Source organism: Diadema setosum, chromosome 9, assembly GCF_964275005.1.
Source record: "Diadema setosum chromosome 9, eeDiaSeto1, whole genome shotgun sequence".
Classification (NCBI taxonomy): domain Eukaryota; kingdom Metazoa; phylum Echinodermata; class Echinoidea; order Diadematoida; family Diadematidae; genus Diadema; species Diadema setosum.
This window is the reverse complement of record NC_092693.1, coordinates 7,724,516-7,752,118: the sequence shown is the minus strand read 5'-3', so window position 1 is coordinate 7,752,118 and position 27,603 is coordinate 7,724,516. Positions and strand designations below refer to the sequence as shown.

The following is a 27,603-nucleotide window of genomic DNA, read 5'->3' as shown; positions in this document are numbered from 1 at the left end:
TCGAAAAAATTGCTTAAAAGATGTTAATCTTGTGTTGGCGACACTTTAAAAGGCAAGCGTCAAGCCTGATAAATGAAAATGCTGTGTGAGAAGCAAAAGTGTGCTCTGCTACTCCGTGCTCTTGAAGCCAGCTATCAGTTTATCTATTCATACCAAAGATTATATATGACAAGTACATATAAATACACTCAGTCCTTGTACTTTACAAGAAACAGAGGTACTTTCCAAAAGAATTCTTCCTGAGTGAGTATGATTAAACAGAGTGATCAGGGTGAAAATCTTAAGACTTTTTTATGTTTCCTAACTCACGTCTGTAGTCAATTTCCAATGATTTTAATATCACAAAGTAAATAATATCAAATGCATGACAGATTAACGAAGAAACATTGGGCTGGGATGTTAATCGATCATATTTTAGTCTTTATTTGTAGTCTTCTTTGGGAAATAGATATAGGAGATATCCCTACACTGTACCCATTAATAACTTAGCACTCCCCTGCTTGCAGAGGACTTAACAGACAGCTTGTTGAAGGTTTTGGCCTTCAAAATGCAGGAAGCGAATATTGTCTTTGCACCAACACTGCAACTGATAGGCTGTATACCTTTCAAGAAGAGTTCCAACAGTGCCATTAAGTGACACTTACCCTTCCAACAAACCTTGTCACATGAGCATTGTCAGCTGTGTATTTTTTTTTCTTTTTTTTTTTGCACATGTGTTATGTTCATCACAATTTTTACCATCATTTTTCATGTTGTTTGGCTACACATTATAACCTTGCAGATGTTAAAGTGCTCATGTGCACATATTGTATACATTACATTTGACAGTTATGAACAGTTGTCTGTCTGCTATATACTCACTATTAAGACATTTTATACCCCTCAGGTGTTAAAGCGCTCATACACTCATTTCATTTACATTACATTTGACAGTAATGAACAGTTGTTACTTTGTTGTATACTCACTATTAAGACATTGAGGCTGTCTCTATTAAAGCAGATGTGCTTTCATCTTGTAGTTAACCCTGTAAAGAAATGCTACCCCATAATAAAATCTGTCAGATCTACTACCCTTCCGTATTCTAAGGAAGAATGCATAAAAAGCATTCTATCTCTGTAGTTTGCTTCAATAACAGCATGCATACAGGGACTAAAAGAGAAATAGAACTGTAAAGTAGAAGAGAACAAGATGTACAAAATTATATCAATATCCCCCTCCCCCCCCCCCCCCACATATACACACACACACCCCAGGACTCAAAAAATTCGATCGATTTAGCACTCTTCATGTTTTCATTCTTCTCTTTCAAAGATATGTTATATTTCAACAATTATGGACTGTTATCCTGCTGAAAGCCTGGCAGCCTCCTCTCTCAGCTCTTGTCAAACTTTTGTTGGGTTTGGGTTTGGGTTTTTTTCCCCCCAGCTCATTGACTAATCCCTCGGGCTAATCGACGTGCAAGCCCTAGCTCATTCATGACTCCTAATTTCCCCTTCCTCAATCTGGATGTGTGCAAGCTACTGTTCTGGGGGGCCCTGCCCTGTTCCCGCCGATGCATGTACAATGTTGTATGAGACATATACACCAGGAGACTATGGGGGGAGGGGATGTGTGGTCGAGACTTACGAAAGAGCTCATATGCAGTTGTGTTTCTGCAACGTGTTTCCAAGCATGTTTAGTGTACAGAGTGCTTAGACACTGAAATGTGAAATATGTCCCCTAACAGAGCTCTGAATATGGCATTCAATACAGCTGAAACCTTGTTGCCTTACAGTCAAATGTGCAACTCTCCATGCGCTTACATGCAAGAGTATATGTTCGTATGGATGCACCAGAGTGGGAGCAAGGACAGAATCAAACATAGGTCCACTATATCATTCATGTTGTACCAATCTCATCTACTGTGAACGTGCACCCAGAATCAAACAAGACTTGATGGGAGGTCACCGATGGCCAACTGTGATTTTGAAAAATGTGTTTTAAAAGAAATTTGATGAAAGCCTGCTTCCATACTTCTGAAAGTAACTCTATTGGCATGAAATTATTACTCAACATGTTTATGTACAAACAAGACCATTACCAAGTGTGAAACCCCTCAAAATTGCAATGCCGAGTCGATGCAAGATACATGCTTACAAAAGGATGTGTTACAAAGTATATTGCATACAGTAGGGGTTGTTTTTTCACTCACGAATAAGCTGGCAGAGGATTGCGACAAGAAATAACTATTGTGCAACACACTTAGAAATTGAATTCCTACTGCAGAGATTAAATATATAGTTGATGCAGATGTCACATTTTATATCTTTTATGGATTTCAAAAGAGCAAAAGGGAAATGATTATGCTACAGTTTGTATTTAGAGATAGTTTCAGGGAGATTGGGAATGAACACACATAGTTTCGGGGAGATTGGGAATAAACACATTATAGTAGCCCATTCAATAAGATTTGCATGGTGAGACATGCTCAGAATATTACCTTGTCCTTTGTACTGTAGAATAATGAAAGCATGACTGCCTGACTGCATGATTGCTTTGAATGCATTTGAAATTTGAAATGTGTCCCGCAGTCCTATTTTCCTGAAAAGAAGAAAACAGCTATAGACGGCACTATTTGACATGATACCATCTGTTGATATGTGATTTATTTTAAAGTTTGCATGAGTACTTATCCCTTTCTCTGTTTCTGATGTGCTTTTAAGCTTACCTATCCATTTGTTCCCGAGATATTGCAGGTTAAAGAAACATATTACAATACTTTGCATGAGAGCATGCAGTTTTGAAGTTTGTCCTCATAATCAAATTTGTGTGATCCATTTCAGTTTTCAAGTTGGTGAGTCTGTCCATTTGTTATGAAACATGTCCTGCATGCTCAAATGAGGTGATGTAATTATGCTAATATAGGCCTTCATAACAGTGGCCATTGTAAAGCTTTTTTGATAAACATTAATTTTACTTGTTTGAGTTTGAATCAATGTGTAATTGCCTGAACATATACCGTATGCACATGTAGAAAATATTCTAAGTGTTCACGCATGTTTCTAGGAATACTTTGTTAGTTTTACATCAGATCAGTTCTGTCTCGTAAAAGAAGAAAACCAATTGTTCAAACACACTTGCAGCTGTGCTAAATAAGTTCATATCTTTCTAAGATAGTACGGTGAACTCTGTTTCTCATTGTTGTATATTTCACCAAGAAGGGTTAATAAGAATTGTAAATCTGCAATAATACTGTCAAAATGTGGTGTGTTTGTCTTTGTTTTTATTTGTTTTTATCGCAAGCACTATTCATTTAGTGAATAGTCATTTCAGTAGTCCCACATATCCATATCTGTGTTACAACTCCAAAAATGTAGGCCCTACATGTTCTTCAGCTGGGTACATGATTCCATTTTAAATTGTTCATGTGATCAAGCACAATAATGAATTTGTATGTAAAATATTTCAGCATTTTTAGTAGGTGTGGATTATTATCAGAAAATACCCAAGCTCTGAATTAGACATGAAGTATATATATATTTAATTCTGTCATGCCTACTTTCGTCATATCAACAGTGCCACCCTGCATACCTGCACCCCCAGCTCCTCCCCCTCCACCGGTCGCAGCAGTACCAATATCCAGAACGTTCAAGGTCAAGTCGAAGGTGAAAATGAGGCCATTCCATTGGAACAAGATTTCAAATCTAATGGTGAGTGCTGCGTGGTTGGTGGGACTCTAATAACCCTCTCAGGGACTACCAGCCCAACATCCTAGTGACTTTCAGCCCAACATCCTAGTGACTTTGTATCTAGGAATGTTGCCACTGAACTAAAAGAGTTAACTTGTTGGCATCTGAGATTTAAAAAAAAAAAAAAAAGTCCCATATAGATTACCTAGCATGCAAAGTAAAAACCAGGGACCAGTTGCGTAAAACCATATGTGACCGTGCATCACAAAACGCACAAAAAATCGCACGCACTGACTTTGTCTGGAAAATAGGTGAAATAGGTCAACCTAGCCAATCTTGACTTTTTCATATTTTCTGAAAGAGCAAGTCTTCTTCTACATCATACTAAAGTTTGGGATCATAAAACGAAAAGGAAATTTGGTTATCAGCAGTTTTTTCTGGATCACTTTTTAGTGGAATAGTGTGATTAGGTGTTTCTCAAAGAGTCCTCTTTTCATTTCTTAAAAACCCTGTCCATGCTCATCACTATCAACTCCAATAACTTTAGAAGGGATAACGCTTCTGCTTTGAAAGTTGGCATTTATCATCAACAGAATGTGTTAAGAAGGCATGCACAATTTCAGCTTTATCTGTTAATCACTTCATTGTTGTTGCTCTGGTGGTTATCATCCTGTTATGTGTTCCATTCATCGCACAGCAATGGCGGCTTGGTAAAGATTAAAGGCTTGAATAGACCCTGTTTTTCATAGCCTCTTTTCTCAGTTCACACTTATCCAGGGTGTGTACTTTCTTTCCAATATTTAGATAGGTTATGAGAGTCCATTTGGATTGAGTTATATATCATTTTAAAGCTTAGAGTCTGCTCTTTCAGAATTTAACCTTAACTAAAAATCTATGTCTGGCGACTTTTTGTTCGTTTTGTGGTGCAGGGTCACATGTAATGATTAATGGTAACTATTGCAATCACTACTGCCTTATTGTTGAATGAGCTATTTGCATGTTTCTTTGTTTTCATTGGCTGGAAGTTTTCAGAGAATTCTAAGGTTTGACTTTTGAAATAAAACTGATAAAATCAATGAAAATGGCAGCATTTTACACTTGATAACGCAGGTGCAAAATATCATCTCTACAGTTATTTCATGAAATTGATCATGAATTGTAGGTGGACAGGTAGAGAGATATATTGTTTGATGGCATGAAGTTTGACTGATAATTTTTTGCTCCACAGTTGTAGAGTAATCCTTTTTTAATTTGACAAGTATTTGAGATAAGAGCAATATATTCCACACAATTGATAACTTGTCTTTTCTCTCACCACTATTTGCAACCTCAAATCAAAATGAATATTGTTTTCCTCAACCTCAAAATTAAGGCAATGATAGTTCAAGGACCTTCATGATAGCAGTCCCCTTTTAACATCATGGTCCCAGTAAACTGAAAGCAAAAAAGCAAAAAATGAAAAATAAATCCAGACTGGAATCACATTACCATAATCATATACTCAGTAGATATTGGCAATGTTAATCTGCTGTGGGTATTATGATATTGTGACAAAGTGTGCGTCAGTTTATTACTGTGTGAGTTTCTAGGAAGCTGTGATACTGTGGTGTCTACAGTACTGACATTTATGGGCATTAATGTTCAGACAACAGGGTACCTCTTGCCAAATTTCAAATCTGTACTTATCCAATTTTCTGCTACAATCTAATCTGCAATGAGGTGTAATGTGACCGTGGTTGAGTGCAGATGTTTGGCTGTACAAATGGTAAATGATTTATTCTGTTTGAAAGCACTGGCTGACTTGCTTTTCAATTTGGGAACAGAAGTATTTGGGATAAATTTTCATAGGAACTGAGTCTAGGTGAGTTTTTCTCTTCCACCATATGTGAGAAAGGTGAACATGTCTGGGATAGAAAATATTTTACAGGCAAAATCTGAGCGAGAAAATTCAGTGACTATAAGTTTTATCGAGACAGTATTGAATCATGTATAGCACAGGCCTTGGTATGACATGGATTGCTTGAGTGGCATATGTACCAACATTTGTCAAGTGGAAATCTTTCAAAAGAGCTATTTTACATGGTTCTTTAATTTTCTGTGTTTGAAAGGAAAAGGATGTTTCCCTGTGATGTCATTTACATGCATTAGGGCGAAATGATGTAGCCACTCTTTGATTTGAAGCCAAATTTTTCCCAGTGTGTACCGTTAACTCTGCACGTAATGAAGGAATGTGGCACTGTGTCACTTCCCTCTCTCATCACATGACGTCTTGTGCTCCGGCAGATCAGTCAAAGAAAATATCCAAGTGAGGGGAAAAAAGGAATTTGCCCAATATTGTCCAAGAGAGCTACAGAAATTCATGTTAGGAAATTGGATATATCTAATCTTTGTTTTGGGAGAAATCTAAAGACTGTGTGACAGCTTTTTGTTTACTTTGTTTTACAGCTGCATATCATGTGGTTTTGATTTACATTTTTGTTTTGCTTTGTTTTGTATTGTGGTTTATATAAAGTAGTGCTAAATTATCAAATGAGCACATGATGAGCATTCTTGACTGGAATTCTTGCCTGCAGTGTTGTGTTCATGAATGATGTTGGCAATGTATGCAACAAATGCATATCTGCTAAGAGCAGTGCTGAGACTTTGCAGTGCAATACTGCGTGATATAGAGAAATTTATGAGCAGCATTCAAAATCCCTTTCATATTCTCTGCAACAAAAATGTTAAGGCATTGTGTACCATTTGCAGATGAAACAAAAACCCAGCTTTAGTGCTTCAAAATAATTCTAAAATATGAGTTAGGGATAGAAACAATCAGTGTTAAAAAAAAAAGTTAATCAGTGTAGTCAGTATTAAGTATTGTTGAATATACAAAATGTGAACAGTAGCTATAATACAATTGTCTATATACTAAACCATCTACAGTTATGGTTTAGTGAGAAAAATAGTGATATCTCCATATTTTTTAGGCTTTGTTGCAAAATTTTTATATGGTAGGATCTTTTGAGATGCAACTGACCTACATGTAGGGCCTATGCATCAAATGTGATAACACAAACATTTTTGAAATCATCTTTCCCAATGTTAAACAGCACCTTTAAGATGAAATATGATTACAGGCCCTACATATTGTAGCAGCCTCATACATATTTGAAGCGGGTATGGGGTATACACACTTGTGGCTCATACGTGGCAACCAAGGACATTACTGTGTGTACGAATGCATGCATGACACAGAATGTTGCATTGTCAAGAGAAACGAGTTGGCCCTCGGAATAACAATGTAGTCATGTGACTCAGAGGATCTTGTTAGTGATTCCGGACACATTTCATTGTGCTGTCAGAAAAAAAAAAAGTGGGAAAACAAACAAAAGCAGCAGAACAAGGCAAAACATCCAAAACACCCACACATGCACACACACATTATAAACACAAATAACAAGAAAAAAGTGATAAAAAGTCACACATGATGCATATTAAAGTGATCCAACTGCTTGTGTGGTACATTAACTACCCGCCCATTGTCATACATGGCTCTCGGGCCAATATCTGTCACTCCAGTATCATTTTCGGGATGAATCATGTGTCGATATTTCGTGGCAGACGTGATAGGCATCACCTGGTCCTCGTTAGAGCTCCCGTTAGCTGCCTACAGATAAGAGATCTGTTCTCACTTCACCACACTTAGCAGTTGCTGGGGGTTGTGTGTATAAACTTTAATCTGCACCATAAAACTTGCCCACAATATTCAAGTTAGCAACTTGATTTTATTATGAAGAAACACAAGTAAGACCAGCATGTAGTTTAGAGCTGTTTACCTTTTTATCGAAAGTTAAAGTTCTTTGATGTCATTGTATTGAAGTACTTAATGACCTATCACTTCTTGAATCAGCATCCTTGTAGACATACTTATTGTTGATCATGGTAGTCTTTTAGATAAGAAGCCCCCATCCCAAAAAAGTAACAATGACATTAAATCAACAACAACAACAACATTTTTCAATTATGGAGGACTTGTATATGGGAGTATATTAGATACTGTAAAAGTGGATATTTTCGCATGAGTACAATTTTGCGCTTGGCCGGATGAGATGAATTTCGTGTGGTTTTAATTCCATGGAATCAGGATATTACTTACTGGAACATATGGCATGCAAAAATATTCCCATTATGATTTTTTAGCTAGCTTCTGGTTGTGCGAAATGCACGAAAAATTTCCACTCTTACAGTATGTCAGTATCATGTTGTTAAAGCCTCATTTCACAGTATCTTAAGATATGGGCAGTTCGTCATCCTTGGTTAGTTTGACCTCTGACACCGTCACCCTTTTCTTTCAGGTGGGCAACTCGATATGGAAAGATGCCCGCGACCTGACCGAGATGATTGACACAGATATGTTGGAACACATGTACTCAGAGGAGGCAAGAAAGCAGGAGGAGCCAGGTATGTGGATTTAAGAGTCTGAAGTGTTAGACTACTTCGTCGTCATTAGTTGGGCCACTTTTCACATCTTGTAAAGTTTGTGAGAATGAGATTCACAAACTTTATGCTTCTGTGCACTGGTCCTCAAGCACAACTCCAATGGAATATTACTTTAATACCTCAAGGTGGTAGGCCTATGGCATTTGGGCATGTACTCAGAAGCGCCAGGTCTCCCTAATTCAGCAGGGGGCTACCTAAAATTTGATATTTCTTCATGATTAATTTGATTTGTCTTTATTTGAAGTTATGTCCAATGTGTGTTCACAAAAGCAAAGAAACAAACATAACTGAGTTACAATGATTATTACTATAAAATTACATTTTGTCCTTTTATATGTTAAAAATGATGAAAATGTATGTAATTATTTTAATAATAAGGCCCCCAAAAATTAAATCATACTGTAGTGAGACAATTAAGCACATAACAGAGTTGATACCAAAATGGCTTTAAAAGAAGAAAAAAAAATCTAACACTGAAGCTCCACTTCAGGTGCTGACAAAAGAATCTATAAAACTAAAGTTTCTAATATTTGAATTATTTCACCCATTGAGATGTATGAAAGACACAAGTATTTCCCTGATTGATAGTTAAATGGAATTGCCGTGATTTTGATGTGGGGTTTTTGACAGCTCTTAGTATCTGTGATTTTGCAAATCAATCCGTTATACCCAGTGATCATGTATAGAAATATGTGGATAAGGCACATCAGATTTAGATCATGCAAGTCAATCCTTGGCAAGATTTTACTCTTTGGACTCCAACTCAAAGAACTCTAGGAGTTTTCGAAATTTAAGAGATAACTTGAACTTGTTCTTGTGACAAGATTTTTACTTGTATTTGTGTCTACACTGGAGAAAATATGTACATATTCTGCATTCCCTTGTCTTTGTTCTCTTTTAGGAAACAACTTTGTTGAAATAAACTGAGACATTACAGTATGCTCACAAAATGGAATGGATTCAAATGATACAGGATAATTTTCCTTTGATAATCAGTCGAAGTATTACTGCCAGTGAGTGACTGACAACTACTCATGCAGTTCTTCAGTCTTGACATGCATTTTCTCCACATCTCATCTTCCTTTCATCTTTCTCTTCTCCACTCATTTTTTGGTGACCAAAAGCTGAAACAAGCAAGAAGAAGCTCAAGAGTTTCCTGGACCCCAAAGTGGCCCAGAACCTGGGCATCTTCCTGGCGGGCTTCAAGATGGACGCGGAGGAACTCAAGTACCGGCTGACCATCCTCAGCGAGCAGGACGGCGGTCTGGACCCAGAACACATCAACGTACTCAGGAGGTCAGTGCAGTTGTGTCAGCTTTTTTTGAAAAGCCACTTCTGATCCATTTTCAGCTAGAACAAGATTCTGAGGGTGATATAGTGTCTGAAACCAGAGGACAAGATGCAATGATTATGTTTAGTCTGTTGAAAGATATATGACCTTTAGGCATGTGACTGATATTACAAGTAGTGTTAAGCTACTGGTGAGAGAGAAAGAGAGAGATATGCAATGATCACACATTCTTCACATGCATATTCTTGCACAAACAAACTTGAAGCATACAGTACGTATGCCATAATGGAATACCACAGTTATCTCTCTTGATCCTTCTTATTGATTGCGGTACATGATGTCACGTCTGTCATATAATTAGCCCAAGTATGACCCCTCTGCCCCTCTTCCTCCTCCCCCGACCCCCTTGGAACGCTCAAACGGAAGCCACATGCACTCTTTTTAAACACCTAAGCTGTATTACAAGGAGATGTTAATCCTAGCGATCAGGAAATAGCATTACCTAACTCACAACACATCATACATCACACATTCACACCTCTTAAGTGTGTTATCCATTTAGAAACCACCATGGGTGTGATGTAAACAGTGTGTAGTAGGATTTTGAAGTGGTTGCATATTGAAATGATGTTGGCCACACTGAATTTTTACATCATTCTTTTGTTTATTGTTGCTGTTCTTATTTTGCTTTGTTTGAATTTAGCATTGTGTCTGGTTATAGTTGCACAGTGCATGTAGTTCAGCATTGTTTCCCAGAATGACAATGTGATAGGTATCAAGTGTGATAGTCCACTTCTGTGCCCTCCTAACATGATATTGTCCCTAATTTGGTCCTGATTTGGCCCTAACTTGCATAGCCCTAACTTGATCCTAAGTGAAATAAATGGTGTTATCATTAAAGGCCGACTGCATATCAGTTGTCAGTCCTTTTGATACAGAATTCAGTATCAATTTCTGATACCTGGTAGAAATCACTCAAATCCAATGCACACTCTAAAAGATTTGATTCTGTTCTCTTTCCATTTTAGGGGTCTAGTAAATTTGACTCATTGTGAGAAAACTTTCATGAAATGAATTAAAGTTTGAATTAAAGTTTTTAGTACAGTATGCCATCATCCAAAACAAGGTAAATGGAAATCTGTGAGTGTGGAATATTTTGTTCATTACATCACATATTCTGTCACTAACTAAAATCATCACTAACCAAAACTGATCACAAGCAAAGTTGTTTTTTTTTATACTAAAACCAGAAGTAATTATTTGTTGTACCGGATATAAGTTTAGGATCTGTGCTTGCCGAGTTTCCATAGTATAATGAAGGAAGGTATGCTCTGTATACTTCACACTGTGAATAAGACAGTACTGATAATTGAGCAGGCACCGTATATTTCCACACAGCGGTACCTGACTCACCTTTTGATACCACTTCACATGGCCGGGGGACAGTAATTTTTTTGTCTCTCACCCCTCCCTCCAATTAGTTGGGTAGCAACAGGAAGCCTTCCAGGCTAGGTGTGAAACTCACACCTCATTGGGGATCAGTTCCTAAAAATGACTGACCCAAGATGTGCCCACCAGTCACGGTCAAAAGAGTCAGCTGGAATTTCCTTAAAACTCTTTTGTGGTGTTTGAAGTTCCCCATCTCTTCTCTACACCCTCCTTCAAAGTTTCATGTAATGGCCATCATAGATCTATTGAGTTATTATCAGTTTTGTCTGTAAGAGGTGTTCTTACAGGGACAGTAATCAGTTGTCTGTTATCCCTCCTGCTTTTTCTGTTAATCCATTTTTCTTGTCTGCTTTTTCCTTGTTTCTTCTCTTGCCCATGCATTCTCTTTCTGTTTTCCTTGTCTTAACTGTTTTCTTCCTCTCATCTTCATTTTTTCCTCCTCCTTTCCCTTGTGTTTTTGGAGTATTTGTATGTTTGAATCCTGATGTCAAGATGAAATTGTCTGTCTGTATCATTGTATTTCTGTGTCAAAATGAAATTGTCTTTCTTTCTGTAATTGTCTTTCTGGCCCAAAGGAAATTAAGGGATTAAGAAGTGAAAAGTGAGCTATAGAGAGGAAATTGTTACATGTGGCATTCGTTTTATATCTTAAGTGGTTTATCAGCCCTGCTGATAAATGCAGAAAGATTGAAGTTCATAGTATTGCATCTTGTATTGTGAAAGCCTGTCCCATGTGTATCTCTCCTGTCCCGACATTGGATTTGTTTTGGGGTGTTGTTTTTTTTAACTCAAAATGTTAGGGAGATATCATATAGTTTGCATTATAAAACTGTCACGTGTGCAGGATTAAGTCCCGTAAGTCATGACAATAGCCATTCATACAGGGAGTTCTTCAAGAATGGGTTATCAGTTTCGCAATGTGATATCAGACTCACTCCTATTTAGTTCAACAGATTAAAAGTACTTTTCATGTAGGCATTGACAAGATATAAAGATGAAATTTCATTGTATAAGGAAATGCAGCGCATGGGAGAATAGAAAAATTATTCGCGTGTAATCTCATGAATGTTCTATTTTTGTATGTAGAATTGAATTGTATTTCATTGTTTTTAGAGCAGAACTTTTCAATGAAGGTAGTGTGACATTATATCTGACCTACTTCTACCCTTTACCAGTGTTTGATGCACTTCTGACTTCTGGCCACTGAAATTTAATGTCGGAGCTTTTTGCATTAATTTTATAGATAGAAATAATATCACTTTGAACTCTGACTCATGCTTGAATCTTTGCACCCACAGATACCACCCAACAGCGGAGGACATCGAGACATATCGTCAGTTCCGTGAGACACCCCATGAGTTGGAGCCGACAGACCAGTTCATGCTGCAGCTGTGTGAGATCCCACACCTCAAGACCAGATTGGACCTGCTCCTCATCATCAACGAGTTCCCCGTGCAGTACGAGCATCTCGCCCCTGTGAGTTGATACTCCTCCTCATCCTCCCCCCCCCCCCTTCCTCCCTGTTCTCCTCGCCCTCCTCCTCCTCCTCCTCCTTCTCTTTCTCCTTTTCCTATTCCCCTCCTCTCCCTCCTCTTCCTCTTCCTCTTCCTTCTTTTCCACCTGCTTCTTCTCCACTTCTACCCCTCTTCTTCCTTCTCCTCCTCCTCCTCTCCCACCTGCTCTTCTCCACTTCTACCCTTCTTCTGCCATCTTCTTCTCCTCCTCTTCCTCTTCCTCCTTTCATCTTCTTCTTCCTTTTTTACATTCCCTCCCCTCCTCCTCTCCCTCCTCACCACTCCCTGCTCCTCCCCCCCCCCCTTTGCTTCCTCCAACGCTTCACTTGTCCATGGCTTTGAATAATCAAATCAAGGTTTATTTAGTGTCAATCACACTGAGGTATACCAGTCCAATGTTAAAGTGTGTATGTGCATTTGTAAACATCAACATGCTGAAGAACAGTGAATGCTTATGACTCCAAAGATGCAATTATATATTCCATATCGGCGAGATCAGTTGGTTGTGAGAAATGAGTTTCACATCCCAAATTCAGCTATTCTTTTATGTATTAATCCATATTATTTGTATGGAAATACTGCAGGTTGAGATCAAATCTCAATGTTTTTAATCCACGGTCAATGTATGTGACCATGTAAGCTTCATGTTAGATTGTTTCGACATTGCAACTGATGTGGCTTCTATTGGTACTGTTTTGAGTGACAGATCCCTAATGGCAATATGATATTGATAATAATGGTGATCATGATAATCATCATGAAAATGTTATTGTCGATATTATTCAAAATGTCATTTCTATCATTAGTAGCATGTCAGTATTGTCATTATCATTAATTATCATTATTATACTACTACTCCTTTTTTACTTCTGGTATCAACATTGTTACTATAATCATGAGTGATTTCTTGTAAATTATTAGAACAATGTCAAGCCTAGCCAAAGCTGCGCCAGGGCTCCTTGTAAAGAAACAGGTCAATTTCTCATGGCAGGGTAGGATTAAGTCCTTGGGAACGGGTCTGTATTGAGTAATAGCTTCACGGAGATTAGAAGAATTGGAGACAGGATGTGGGTATATCAAGCTTTCTTCCTGTTCCCTCCCTTAGATATACAAACAGACAGAAAGACAGACAGACAGACAGAGAACAAACAAACAAAAGAGAAAGTAGAGAGAGAGAGTGGCTTGGTGCTCAAGCTGAGGATTATATATTGGTAACAGTGGCTTTTCCTGTCAAAATCTCTATTCTATTTTGCCCTTGTCTTTGGTGCTGCCCTTGGGCTAATTATGAAATTACAGGTCTATTCACAATTCATATTATATATATATATATATATATATATATATATATATATATATATATATATATATATATATATATATATATATATTGCTGAAGGCAGTGAGGAGAAAATATATGTCACGTAAACTACTACGAAGTATTCACTTTCATTGTCAAACTGCTGTTTAATTTCTTTTTTAACTCCTTAGATTTCTATTATTTTCAGTGAGAGAGGTGCTGCAGGGCAAAAGTCATTTGAAAGAAATAATGTGCAATTTACCCTTGACCTGTTCTTTCGGAGTTGTCAGTATTATTCTTTTGAATGAAAAACATGAGTGAAAAACATTACAGATGAAAAAAAAAAATACTTAACACGGGTATGGATAGGCCTATGTGGGAATGAGAGGTATTTGTATTGAGAGTTTGGGTTGTACTACAAAGCAAAGATCATAGGATATACCATGTTTATAACTGACTTGATATCACAATGGTGGTTTTAATGAAGCAAATGTCTCAATTAAGCATTTTGTGCCTCCAGATTTTGACATTTCTTTCCATGTTATGTTCTGCAAGGATTCAGCAGACCCTCTGTGGAATGACGGGCCAGTCATGTTGGAATTTCAACTTTTAAAGCATACTGTATACGCCATATATTTTGCGAGTCTAAATTTTCGCGAATCGGGAATTCCCAACGATTTCGCGAGTGATTAAATTCGTGATTGTGGAGTCTGTACCGAACGCAGAAGTGTACACGAGTACGTCACATTCACATCGGGGAAAAGAGTCAATGTTTTCGTGTGTCTTTAATTTCACGAATAGCACCTAACTCGCGAAATTCGCGAAAATAAAAACCTCGCGAAATTCGCGAAAATAAAAACCTCGCGAAATATTTGGCGTATACAATATTTTCTTTTTCCGTATTTGATTCAAATCCATATTTAAACATAATGTATTCTGCCTCCACTTTCCACATATCCATCATCCAAAAGACACATACACAATCATTTGCTGCTTGAATAATTATCTCACCAAAAAAAAAGAGAACAGAGAAAAAAAAACTATTAAATAGTTACCTTATATGCACATGCACACATACATGTGCATTTGCATGGGTGCACACGCACAAACACATGCAATTTATCATATGTCTGTCTGTCTGTCTGTGTGTGTGTGTTTGTGTGTGTGTTTTGTTCATGTAATTCTATATGGATCATCCATGCATGGTAGGGCTTATTAATGTTGCTGTTGTTACAGAAATAGGAAGTTGGAAATCAGTGCAGGGGGTTCTTGCCCAACTCTGCACAGCAGTACAGTGCCTTGATGAATCATCCATGAAATTGAACACCAGAGCACCAATTGCGTTCATGGTGGTTTCTCTGTAGGCCAAAGAGCCTCTTCTTAAAAAAGGACAAACAAAAAAACAAACAAAACAAAACAGAAACATTGCCAGGACCTCCAAGAAAGACAATGATTTCTTGTTTAGACCTAACAAAAAGAAAACAAACAAAACAAAACAAAAATATTGCTGTGTCCTGCTTCTAGGTAATTTAATACAATTGCTATAAATATTCTCAGATGCTAGCTGTTTCAATCAGCAAATGGCATTTTGGGGCAGATTTGGAGAATTTCCAAGAAAGAGGACTCTCTTTTGGCTTCATGGTGGAGCTAAAACTAGTTACCAAGAGAAGTGATTCTTCGCGTAGGTCTTGTATCAATTGAAATACTTGAATTGAATACTTGAATACTTCAATTTGCAAGGTAGAGACTATTTATCTGCACAGAGTGAGTTTTTTGTTTTTGGTCATTCTGCACAGAGTGTCATATTTGGTACACATGTTACGAAGAGTTTTTGTTCTGACCAGCTGTAGACCTAAAGTCTTGTTAAAACTGTGTCACTAGTGACAAGCAAGGCAATAAAAAAATGATAATAATAAAAAAAAAAAAACTAGAGTATGGGTCGGCCTATTGTTTAGGAGGTCATGATGACAAGTTGAAAAAATTGGTGAGTCAGATAGTTTTGCCTTCCAGGGATAAATTCTTGTGGGGCACAGTGGTTTGGGGTTATCTTTGCTAGACATTTGTGACCCGCTACAACAAAAAGGTCCTAAAGTCGCGCACAGTCGAAACCGTGAAAATCGAGTTTGAAGTAAGAGCATTAGAATTGGTCAAAACTTACGATTTTCTGATTTTGATATATTATTGGAGTCTAACATATCTTCTGTCATCTGTCGAAATTTTGAAGCAAAATGATCAAAGGAAAGATTTAAAAAATAGCATTTTTCTGAGCCATGTTTTTTGGCGTTTCAACGAAGCAGAAACTAGTTCGAAAATTTGGATTAAGCGCCACAGATAGGTTCCGCCCCTAACAACGACCAGAGTGATCTCGTTGGTCAGTTTGCTGCTTGCTGCTAACCGAAGCGTGAAGCTCGCACACTGCCCAGTCGACTGGTGCGTGCAGACGGGGTGCGCTATGATCAGCCGCTTCTCACATCCTGGTCACTGATTGGTTGGTGAGGAGACCGCCGACGCTGATGTGCTTGAATGAACTCTTCGGGGGTTGCTAGGGCTTACCTTCTATTGTCCAGAGGTGAAAACTGACTTGCGTGTCCCTTGATCGCGATTGCGTCGAAAGGAAGACTTTTAGGGCACTTTTCTCGAAACAGTGATTTTCCAGACATCTTGACGTCGATATCTCCGCAGCCGATTATTTTTATGAAATGTGTTATATATCAATTTAAAGCAGAAAGATTAGGGGATTATATCATGCAATTTTCAAATAATCGACCCCGCCCGACTTTAGGATCATTTTGTTGTAGCGGGTCACATTTGTTGGTGGGGTGTGGGGGGGGGGGGGGGGGGGCAAAGGTAATAGGAAAGTTTTTCAAGAAATGAATGCAGGTGCAAAGAAAGGATCACAGAAGCAAAATTGTGCCTATGAGGAACCTTCTTTGGAAAGCAGATCTTCCCTGAGACTGAATAAAATTCTAAAGCTCTCAAAAGATGCAAATTGACTTGAAAAAGCTGTAAACATTTTTTCTTTCTTTTTTATTATATCTTGAGTGCTTTGATCTGCCATCTAATGTGACACTTATGAGTAAGCTGGCTTATTTGCTGTTCATCTATATTTGTATGAAGATTGTTTTAGGCCTGTTATTACCACACTTTCATTACTGATGCAAGCAGATATTTAATTTGTGAGAGAAATCTTTGATATTATGTAATCTCCAGTCATCTTCAATTAGTTTTTGGTTTTGAGTATGAATGATTCCCTATGAGTTTTTTTCAATGCAATATACGTTGAATATATCTACTTATGAGACATGCATACATATGACATGAGAACACCATTCTGTGAAATAGGTTCAGAATAATGAAGTGAATGAGGTAAAGCAGACTGAGATTTCCAGCTTAATGCAGAACATAAAACGCCATTGTTTATTTTCTGATGTCAAACCATGAAATATAACCCATCATCTTTTTGGAGTTAGTATTCTTGCATTCACCCCCCACCCCCCCCCCCCCCAACATGGCACAACATTACCTTCCAAAGACATTAGAGGTGTTTGGGTATCAACAATAGTAAAGGTTGCCATAGGATTACTTGTTGTTGGTCCAAGCTCCATGACTGTTGCTCAGTATCCGTGGTATGACAGCATGTGTTGTGGTTGGTAGCAGCTAGCCGAAAGGACAGGGAGTTTCCTCTGTGGTTAACAACGTGTGACCCGGTGACTTAACTCCACTATCGCCGCGCAGAAAATAGGACAAGCACAGCTATCATCACAGGAAATCATGTGCTGTATATTTTGCAGTGCCATGGCTATTTCTGGGACCCCCAAGATTGATGTAGTGCAAAGATATAATTTTCAGGTTTTTTTCTCTCTCTCTCTTTCCAAGTGAAGTGAAATCCGAACAAGATGTTAAACCATTCTAATAAAAATCTGAAAGTTCCATATTCATCCACTTTACAAAAAAGTAAGTTGGTATTATGCTGCGTTTACACTAAATCCGGCACCGGTCCGGAACAGGATTTTTGCTATGGTGCGCCAAAAGGAACCATGTCTGATTCTGTTACAGTATTACTTCCTCGCTAATAATTTTGTTACAAAATTAACCTTCTGTAGTTAATTTTGTTGCTCTTGATTTTGACATAAATATAACAATTTGGGTGATTTTGTACTGACTTACTGATTCCTTTTTTGACAGAACCAGACATAGTTTCTTTTGGCGTACCATAGCAAAAACCTGGCCCGTTGCCCATACCATGCTCAGTGTAAACGCGCCATTAGACAGTAATCAAGCTCTTACTAATCTTCTTTAGGATAAAAACTTCAGGATGACAAGACATGAAGTGACTACATTCTTTCATTCTTGCTTTTCTGCTTTGTCTAAGTTACATCAACACTATCTTCAGACTTCCATCATTGTAATGAAATGTGTTGATACAGAGCACTCTCCATGCTTCTACATCAAAGATACCAGAGGCAATCTGTTTCTACTTTGATTTGCCCATCCATAAGCTCTTTTTTTTCCTTCTTCTTCTTCTTTCAGTGCTTAGAAACTCAGATGTGTCAATGAGATTCACTTTGAATACTGTACATGTATCTCTATGAAGGTTGATGGCATAATTGAAATGATATTGTCCAAATTCTGAGAAAAAAAAGTCCCAAGTATACACAAGCAGGTGTCTGTGCGAAATACATGATATAGCAAAATCAGCCCGTCCTCAACGGGTTAAATGCTGATTTTCAGAAGCTGTTTTCAAAAACTACACATAATTTTAGAAATGTTTCACCAATAATTTCATCAAAGTTGGTACTTGGTTGAAGCATTTGATGTCACTTTAGTAAATTACCTAATTTTAATTCCCTAAACTTTTTATTGTCAACACAATAACCCATAACATGTTGGTTGTCATTTCAGTGGACGTGGCAGGTCAGTGAAATATGAAAAGTAAGATTTAGATCTGAAGCCCTTATTAGAGAGTGATCCGCAATCAGCGCAGATGGAATGAACAAGGAAATGACCAAAAGAATGAATGAGTAACTGTTTGACTTACGCAGTCTTTGAAGCATGTAGAGAAGTTTTTTCCTACAGGTAGCATGCAAAAGTGAAAGGGCATATGACATGATTTTATGATGCATTTTCTTTCATTTTCATTTGGTTTGTTCTGCAGACGATCGACAATGTCCTAGAGAGTTTGGATGTCCTGTGTAACAGCCCCAAATTTGTGGCCGTTCTCGAGTTCGTCCTCGCTGTCGGAAACTTCATCAACAGCGGCTGCAGCAAGGGTATTGCCATGGGGTTTAGACTGCAGACTCTGACCAAGGTAAGCAGAGAAATCCCAGTTTAATTGACGATTATAGATAGCCAGACAGACAAATAAATATATACATAATTGCAAATACATATGTACATAGATAGATAGATAGATAGATAGATAGATAGATACATACATACATACATACATACATACATACATACATACATACATAAACACACACACACACATACGTACATACAAACAGATGTGTATGCATGCAGTGTAACTGTTCTGTTTATTTTTTGTCTGTATTCATTCATCCATTTGATAGAAGATGTGACATTTATGAACTACTGTAAGAAGTTGTAAAATGCAGTGATGGCAATATATTTAGTCACACATGGCTTAGAATTGTGTGATTTACGCATGTCCAACCCTAAAGTCTCATAAAGAAAACAATAAAAGCATCATTTCTTTTCTCCACCATCTTCCCCACCCCACCTCCTTACCGCCCCACCCCTGTACCACCCCACCCCTGTACCACTTCACCCCCACTGCCCCGGGCCCACCCCTTTTATCACAGCTTGCTGAGTGCAGAGCAAAGGACAAGAACTTCACCCTCCTCAAGTTCCTGGTCCAACAGATCCACAAACACGAGCCAGATCTCCTCATGTTTACTGAGGAGCTACATCCCCTCATGCAGTCCAGTGATGGTAAGCCAGAATGCTGAAAGTGCCTTCCAGTCCACCATGCCATTACTCTGAACATAGACTGTCCGTTAGAATGTTTAACTGTAGGCTCAAATTCTAAATGACCTCACCCGTTCTGTTGTCAAAAATGGGTTATCAGTAGGATCGTATGTGACTACATTAAAGGAAGAACACATAGGAACATGACATTTTTGTGTAATCTCTATATGGAATATTTTTCAGGCTCTCTTTGAAGTTTAGAGCCCTGTAAGTTGTGATGAGTCAAAAAGAATATATTTTGTGACATTGTCCATGTTTATTTCCCTTAAGCTTGACTCATTCATGCTAATAGCAAAGTGTAACCAATGTTAGTCTGCTCATTGATGGAGAAAACAACCTCTATGGAATCTCAATTTGAAGTATTACCTGTATTTGTTCCATAGTTTATCAGTAAATGGATTTCATCATCGGCATAAAAACCAATGCTTTGTCCTCCTTCACTGTTTAATGTTAGTTTGTAGCAGTATAATTTCGGAGCAATTATCTACCTGTGATTCATCTTACTTTAATAGAAGCTAGGACCTATAGTGTCAGTCATCCAACAGTGTTACATTAAACTTCATATAAAAATCAAATGTTGTCTCAGAACAGGACAAGATGAATGTCACTCTCATGAAAAGCAAGATGAGAGTCGTGAATGTATAATATTTGACTCTGTATCATAGTGTGATTTTTTTTTTTTTTTTTTTTTTTGGTAAAAGTGATGTCTATCAATATAGATTTAGACCAAATGAACACATCAAGTATATTGATTGATTGGTGTAGGAAAAAGTATTTCATGCACTGTTTTGCTGAGCTTATTTTTTTCTCTCTCTCTCTCTGTCTCTTTGTCTTTCAGCATCAATCAAGGCTCTGCAGGCTGAAGTAGAAGGTAGGACCTACATCCCCTTGAGTCCTTGTAGCTCACATTATCTGTATTAGAATCAATATTTCTTTTGATACACTGTGTAGACGTAGTATACATATTGTAATGATGACACCTGTATAAAAGGATGACTGTGTAAAATGACATATATTTGACTGTTCATAGTTACAGCACAATGAGAGAGAAAGAAAAAAAAATGTGTTTTGTAAATGCCATGTAGCTTTCTCATTTCTATGTTTTGAAGAGTCCATTCTGACAGAAATGAAGATCATTTCCCATGCTTGTATATCAATTGCAATGCAAAATATTGTGGGTGATAGAACAGACCCTAATTCACTGTACAGTTTCAGCATTGTTTCTTGCAATGTATTGTGATGAAGCTGTGTAATATTCCTGCATAAAATGACAGGAAAGTGATTGATTGCTATCATGCTATTGTCTCTCTCATTCACCAGTTATGAAGAAGGACCTGAGCAAGGTGAAGAAAAATGCATCCGTCCTGTTGAAAGCCGAGAATCCGCCAGAGAGGGACATTGCCTTCTGCGATGAGGTGGAGGTAAGATGCGCAAACTCACAGATTATTTGAAATCAGCCTCAGCATGCTTTAGGGTTTTTAGGATAGTGCTGCAATTTCCATATGGTTTTGGCATACTTTCGAAACCTACTCAAGTATTGAGATGATAACGAAAAGAGCAATGAGCTTATTCTATCCATGCTCATTTGCTTGCATTCATTACAAATACTTATTGCTTATGGTGATGGTGATGATGATGATGGTGATGATATTAATGATGATGATGGTAATGATTATTATGATGGTGATGGTGATGATGATGATAGTGATATTTATGATGATGATGGTGGTGATGATGATGGTGATGGTGATGGTGATGGTGATGATGATGATGATGATGATGATGATGATGATAGTGATATTTATGATGATGTTCATAGGTGATACTTATGGTGACGGAATTACTAAAAGCTAGTGATGCTGAAAGATAAAAAAGTGATGTCTATATACTATCTTCTTGTTGAAAAGTGAAATAAAAATTGAATTGAAATGGATTAAATTTAATTAATTGAATTGAATTGAATTGAATTGAATTGAATTGAGAAAAGTCATCATGAAGTGACTTTATCCACTTTAAAGTTAAGTGGATCAATCTCTTTAATTGTCTTTTTTTATTCTTTCAGATGTTTGTAGAATCCTACGAAGGCAAGCTGGCCGATCTCCAGGAAAAATCAGATGAAATGAAGACCCTCTTTGATCAAATGCTGGTAAGCCTCGTCTTCCAGTATATCTCGGATTTAGCCACAGGACACACTAAAATACTGCACCTAGATACCTTGAGGAAATGGGGGGGGGGGGGTATAGTGTTGTTACCTGTTGTCAGGTTGAAATCTTCTCAGTGAGATGCATGGACAAAAATTATTTTTATATTCATTGAGAAAAAACAACAACAACAACAACATATCCCCCCCCCCCCAGCAAAAAAAAAAAAATGAAATGAAATAAAATGCAGTATATAAAATTATGTAAAATGAGAGAACGGATAAGACAGAGCATTTGAAATCAATGCATTTCTGGATTTGGTGTCAACACAGCATCATATTGATATGTCACTGTGTTGTGGATGAGCATTCCATTCTCAAAGATACACTGGGGAAGCTACTGCTCATTTTAGGCCTAAAGTGTATTAGTAAGAGGCTCCATGGTATGATATCAAAACAGGAAGCAATGCTCAATTTTGATTTGTCTTCTTTCATCCCATAAGGAGACAGGGTGGCCTGAAAAAACAGCAAAAGACCTTAGAAATAGACAACAATTGTACTATTCCTGGAGTAGTCTTTACCCCATGACACAGTGGAAATATGAGTTGACTCTCATATGGCCTAAATTAACCCATTAGTAACTGAACCGACCCAAAACGCCTTTCAGATTACTTCCTAAACTGCCTGAAACTGCCCGTCCACTTTTTTATTGATCATGCTTTACCATTTTTATTGTTTTCATTTAGAAAATATAATTATGTAAATTGAAAGAGGTCAAAGGTCAACAAAAGTATGTCAGAATTATTTCTGTGACACACAAGTCTCTTGGTAAAGTCTTAGTAGGCTTTCAAATAAACAGAACATATAATAGACAAAAATAGACATGCAGTGATCTATTTTGCAATATTTAGAAAGTTGATGAAATGAGAGTGATATGGCTGTACCTTCTAGGGAACAACAAGCCATTATGTACAGAATCTTTAGTTGCTAAAGGGTTAATTGGGATTGTGAGTGGATGATATACTTGTATTTGGAAGGTCCCTTGAGAATTTTTACTCAGTCATTATTCCTATCAGTTGGAAAAATGTTTGTACTGGTTTGTTTGAAGGGTACCTTGACTACATGGTATATTTGGTTGTTGTGATGGGGCAACTTTTAAGGTATAACATTTCAGTGAAATCCATTAACATTTCCTTTTTGTGGTATTTCATCCCCTGTTAAAGAAATTTGTTTAGATGAAGAATTGGATTTAAGCATGCCCATACCTCTCAAATACAAAGGTTATTGATAGAAGCCAAGAGAAGCTTGTAATAATCATTCAGATGTTGTTTCTTATGTCCGTATGCTGTTCATGAATGATATGTAAGTTGTGGCTCTAAATGACTGAAATAGACTGAGCCAAAAGTAAAAATAGAAATATAGCATGAAAGTTGTGAGGTTATAGTCTGAGAGATATTTCATGCACAGTGAGAATGTAGAGTCATTTTGTTAATCATTGTTATCCCCAAAGAGGAGACAGTTCTTCTAGTGGGATTTTGTCATCTTCAGATAAAATTTGGAGGACATACAAAAAGATGGCTTGTGCCTTTAAATTTTTGTGTGCTGGCATTTTTCGTGTTTCCTGCACTCCCGAAAGTTCGTCTGGCCAGTTCTCTTGGGAGCGTGACTAACGGTAACACTTCCTGGAGACTCCTGGAACATCAAGATTACATCTTAGACAGACCTGACCTAGGTCTCCGTGAAACGTTCATTTGTAAATTCCTGTTACATTATTTGTGAGTCAGGAAATGAGAAACTGGTCATGGTTTTCTTAAGATACATCAATTGATTGTGAAGTGAATGATGCAAAAGTTTATTTTCTTTAAAAATATTGCAGGTTGCCAGCTGAGATGCAGAAGGTCATTAAAACTGTGCAAAGTCTTATGAGTGAAGCAAAGGGTTCTCAATATCTCAAACCATTTCCCAAGAGTGTGGGTTCTTTGGTTCTTTTGTCATGAACTTCCAAACATGAAGGGTATTTCCTTTCAAAAAAATACTTTTCCAACTTTGGTGCAGATCCTACATAGCAGGATTCAAGCTCATGTAGGCCTAGTAATATGAGCTATGAAATGCTGAATGAATTAGAACATTTTTGATAGGTTTTCATTATGATAAGGCAATGAATGGAGATACATTGTAGTTGCGCTAGAAACCATACTTCATGACATCACTCTTTTTTTTTCAGATGAGATTTGGGGAACCCTTTAACTTGGAGTCTCAGGAGGTCTTCTCGTCAATCGCAGAATTTGTCAAGACTTTCAAGAGAGAGGCGGACCTCATCCTTGTCACAAATGGAAAGCTCAACAGGTACGTCAGCTCAACGGAATGGTAATCATGTTTATATCAAAATCCCACCAGATAGTTCTTCTTTAACCCATTAGAAACTGAACTGATCAAAACCACCCATCTTCTTGCTTCCCAAAATGTCCGAAACTGCCCATCCAGTTTGTTTGTTTGTTTTTTTATATATAGTTTTATTCTTTATCATTTTTATTGTTTTCATAAAGAATATATATTTATGCAATTTGAAAGAGGTCAAAGGTCAGCAATGTATGTCATAATTACTTCAATGATACACCAGCTTCTTGGTAAAGCCTTAATATTGATAGGCTTTCAAATAAGCATAATTTACGATAGACAAAAATAAACATGCAGTGAGCCATTTTACGTAATTTAGAAAGTTGTCATAATGAGAGTAATATTGCTGTACCTTCTAGGGAACAATAGGCCATTATGTATGGAATCTTCAGTTGCTAAAGGGTTAATATGCAATGCTAGTCTCATCTTCCAAGACCAGAGAGAAATCATTGATGCTGTAGTCTTCACAGGATCAATGAAATTGGCCACCATTGTAGAGAACACATTGAAAGGGAGTAATGACTAGTAGCCACAATTGATGGTGTGAAGCTACCATCAGGCAGTATGTATAACAAACACTACTAACTAACTCCTTAAAATCAAAATGTTAAGAGAAAGAAAGGAGTGCTGGAATATCAATGCAAAATGAATAGATGTTTGTTCATACATGTAGATAGGGTCATGCGATTTATTAGTGCTGACACAATGAAGAAAGCTAAAAAAGTGTCCATTTGATGTGTATGACTTTCACAGATACATAGATTGAAAAATATCAAGTAATGGCAGCTTCAAATTCATGAAATTCTTCCGTCGAGATGTTTTCATTGCAACTGATTGACAAATTGCCCTACATCGACGTAAATAAGCACTGAATTGATCAGTGTTTTAGTAGTAGCCATGATAAAAAATCATGGGCGTACATACTCGAGCAGGATTCGAACCTAAGGATTAGAACCAACACTTGCTGTCGGGCGAAAGCTCGGTGGTCTAGTGGAGATGACGCCTGTCCGGCGATCAGGAGGTCGTAGGTTCGAATCCTGCTCGAGTATGTACGCCCATGATTTTTTATCATGGCTACTACTAAAACACTGATCAATTCAGTGCTTATTTACGTCGATGTAGGGCAATTTGTCAATCAGTTGCAATAATGACAGCTTGCTGATGTAAGTCATGCTGCAGTGATTGCTATATACTCACCTAAAACTCAGTTTAATGCATACCTATTGCAGTACTAGGATATCAGACATTTGCATTAATTTGTGCTTTCACAGTCATTGGATGTGTATGTTTTCGTTTTATGCAGGAGAAAATCCAAGAAGTATGCCAGCAACCCACGAAAGAGCATGCCACGAGACTCCGCCATCGACAGCGTGACGAGCCTAGAGCGCAGCGACTCTGCGGAGAGCTGCCCCGACCAGTGTGACATGGGCAGCAGTAGCAATGACACCCACAATAGCGTTGCCAATTTGCGAAAGGCTTTCAGTGCTGACACGAGATCTGCAGCAGGCAATGCCAAGAGGCAGGGATTTATTCAGGTGGGTTGATAGTAACAAAAAAAAAAGAGGAAAACCATCTTTTTCCAGGTGGAAACAGCTCAGATGCAACAGATTTGTTTAATTGTTTTATGTATCTGAAGCTTTTGCTTGTATATTATGTGTTGCATACATGTTCAAGTGGATTGTATCTTATGACTATATTGTGTAGAATCAATCAAGATGTGACCAATAAAAAAAGTATGAGTACGCAGTGGCTGTTTAAAACAAGAGAAATAAAAAGGAAATAATGGGGGTGCGTGCACCCCTTTAATTTTGCAAAGGCACCTCCCCTTTATGGAATTCCTGGATATCAGATGATTTTTATAGGAGTTGTATATTACATTATCTCGTATGGGCCGAGCTATAACAAGAAATTTTATTCTATAAATTCCACATAAGTTAAGTGTTTTATCTAGTTTTATGAACTGTAAAAGGAGATAAGTGATGTTCAGTTTTACACTAGCATTCAATTAAGAGTTACTAGCAGCTGATTTTAAGGTTTTGTGATTGCCTTCAGTGAAAAGTGGAAATCATTATTAAACCAGTTGAAGACTAGTCCTGAGTATTCTTGGGCGGAGATAAATGGGAAATGTGTGTGATAGGATAATCAGTCTGTCTTTGACAGGTTAAGGGAACCATTAAGCTTGGAAGTTTTGGTGGGTTTTTTTTTTTTTTATAACCCCTCAGTAAGCCATTTTTATTGAAACCATTTTTCTGTCCCATCATATACAGGACAAATCAAAAGGTGTATCGACACCGCGCACCCGCAAACCTCTACCGAAGAATCCAACCAAGGAGGGTTACATGGAGAAGCTGAGTAATGCCAAGTCACCCCTCTCCTCACAATGGAACCGGCGTTACTTTGAGTTGACCACCCAGGGCCACCTCTACTACTCCAAGCGGAAGAACGAGAAGAACGTGGAGTCCATCTACCTGCGCGGCTGCCCGGTGGCCCTGGAGGACGACCGCACCATCGTCATCCAGACGGAGGAGCGCAACTACAAGCTGAAGGCGTCATCCCACGAGGAGGCCCAGGAGTGGCTGGAATGTCTGCTGGTCTACACCCTGAAGCAGGCCAACATACCCCGCCGTGCCCACTCCCAGTTCCCAGCCCCGGACTTTGGGATGTAGCTATTAACCCATCCCCTCACCCACCTTGCTTTGGGACACTTGTGAAGAACTTACCTGCTGTTCTATCATCATAGGGCTCGAGATGGGTAACTCCTAAAACCTGCTTTGAGTTACAAGACTTCAAAATTTGGGTGTAACCAGTAACCCACCCTTCCCCCACCAGTTCAATAGGCCTATTGCATCTATGTGCTTGACTGGCATTCTGGGCTCGAGATGGATTTTGCCGTGGATGGGTCGAAGAATTTCCATGGATGCTTACAGATCAGACTTGGCCAACTTCGTCGACAGAGATTGCACATTGGTGAAAGAAATGAATTTGAACTTACCATCATGTCACAAGTTACAATTTCAAAATTAAGTTTGTGAATACTGGACTTAATCAGCTCCTTTTATTGGACAAAGTGTAATGAAAGATGTGGAATGTTAAGCTATGGCATCAGTCCAATTCAAACTTTATGATAACCATCACCACCACCACCACCAACAACAAAAAACAAACAAAAAAAAATCTCACAATGACTGGTACAGCACATTGTAAGTTAACCCATTGAGGACGGTTTGATTTTGCTGCAACACGCATTTCCCATAGACTCTTGCCCGAGTATACTCGAGACCCATCCGCAACGGGTTAATTTGGCATAGGTTCTGAGCTGCAGGGACAGTGGTCTTTTCTTACACGTCCACATGAAATCGACCATATTTTTGTG

At 38.0% G+C, this 27,603-nt stretch overlaps 1 protein-coding gene and 1 non-coding gene across 2 annotated transcripts in view; both read left to right on the top strand.

The window, feature by feature from the left end:
- The window catches only part of LOC140232745 (uncharacterized), a 112,222-nt gene extending 85,326 nt beyond the window's left edge, over positions 1 to 26,896 (top strand). Inside the window, exons 13-24 of the mRNA XM_072312862.1 lie at positions 3,557 to 3,690; positions 8,007 to 8,112; positions 9,276 to 9,447; positions 12,190 to 12,367; positions 18,858 to 19,010; positions 19,528 to 19,657; positions 20,532 to 20,564; positions 21,014 to 21,114; positions 21,756 to 21,839; positions 24,058 to 24,179; positions 25,534 to 25,765; positions 26,498 to 26,896. Of these exons, the coding sequence (XP_072168963.1) occupies positions 3,557 to 3,690; positions 8,007 to 8,112; positions 9,276 to 9,447; positions 12,190 to 12,367; positions 18,858 to 19,010; positions 19,528 to 19,657; positions 20,532 to 20,564; positions 21,014 to 21,114; positions 21,756 to 21,839; positions 24,058 to 24,179; positions 25,534 to 25,765; positions 26,498 to 26,896 (1,844 nt within the window). The remainder of the gene's footprint in view (positions 1 to 3,556; positions 3,691 to 8,006; positions 8,113 to 9,275; positions 9,448 to 12,189; positions 12,368 to 18,857; positions 19,011 to 19,527; positions 19,658 to 20,531; positions 20,565 to 21,013; positions 21,115 to 21,755; positions 21,840 to 24,057; positions 24,180 to 25,533; positions 25,766 to 26,497) is intronic.
- On the top strand, positions 25,207 to 25,279 carry Trnaa-ggc (transfer RNA alanine (anticodon GGC)). Its single transcript has one exon. It is a non-coding gene; the product is annotated as a tRNA-Ala (tRNA).
- Positions 26,897 to 27,603: the final 707 nt, after the last annotated feature.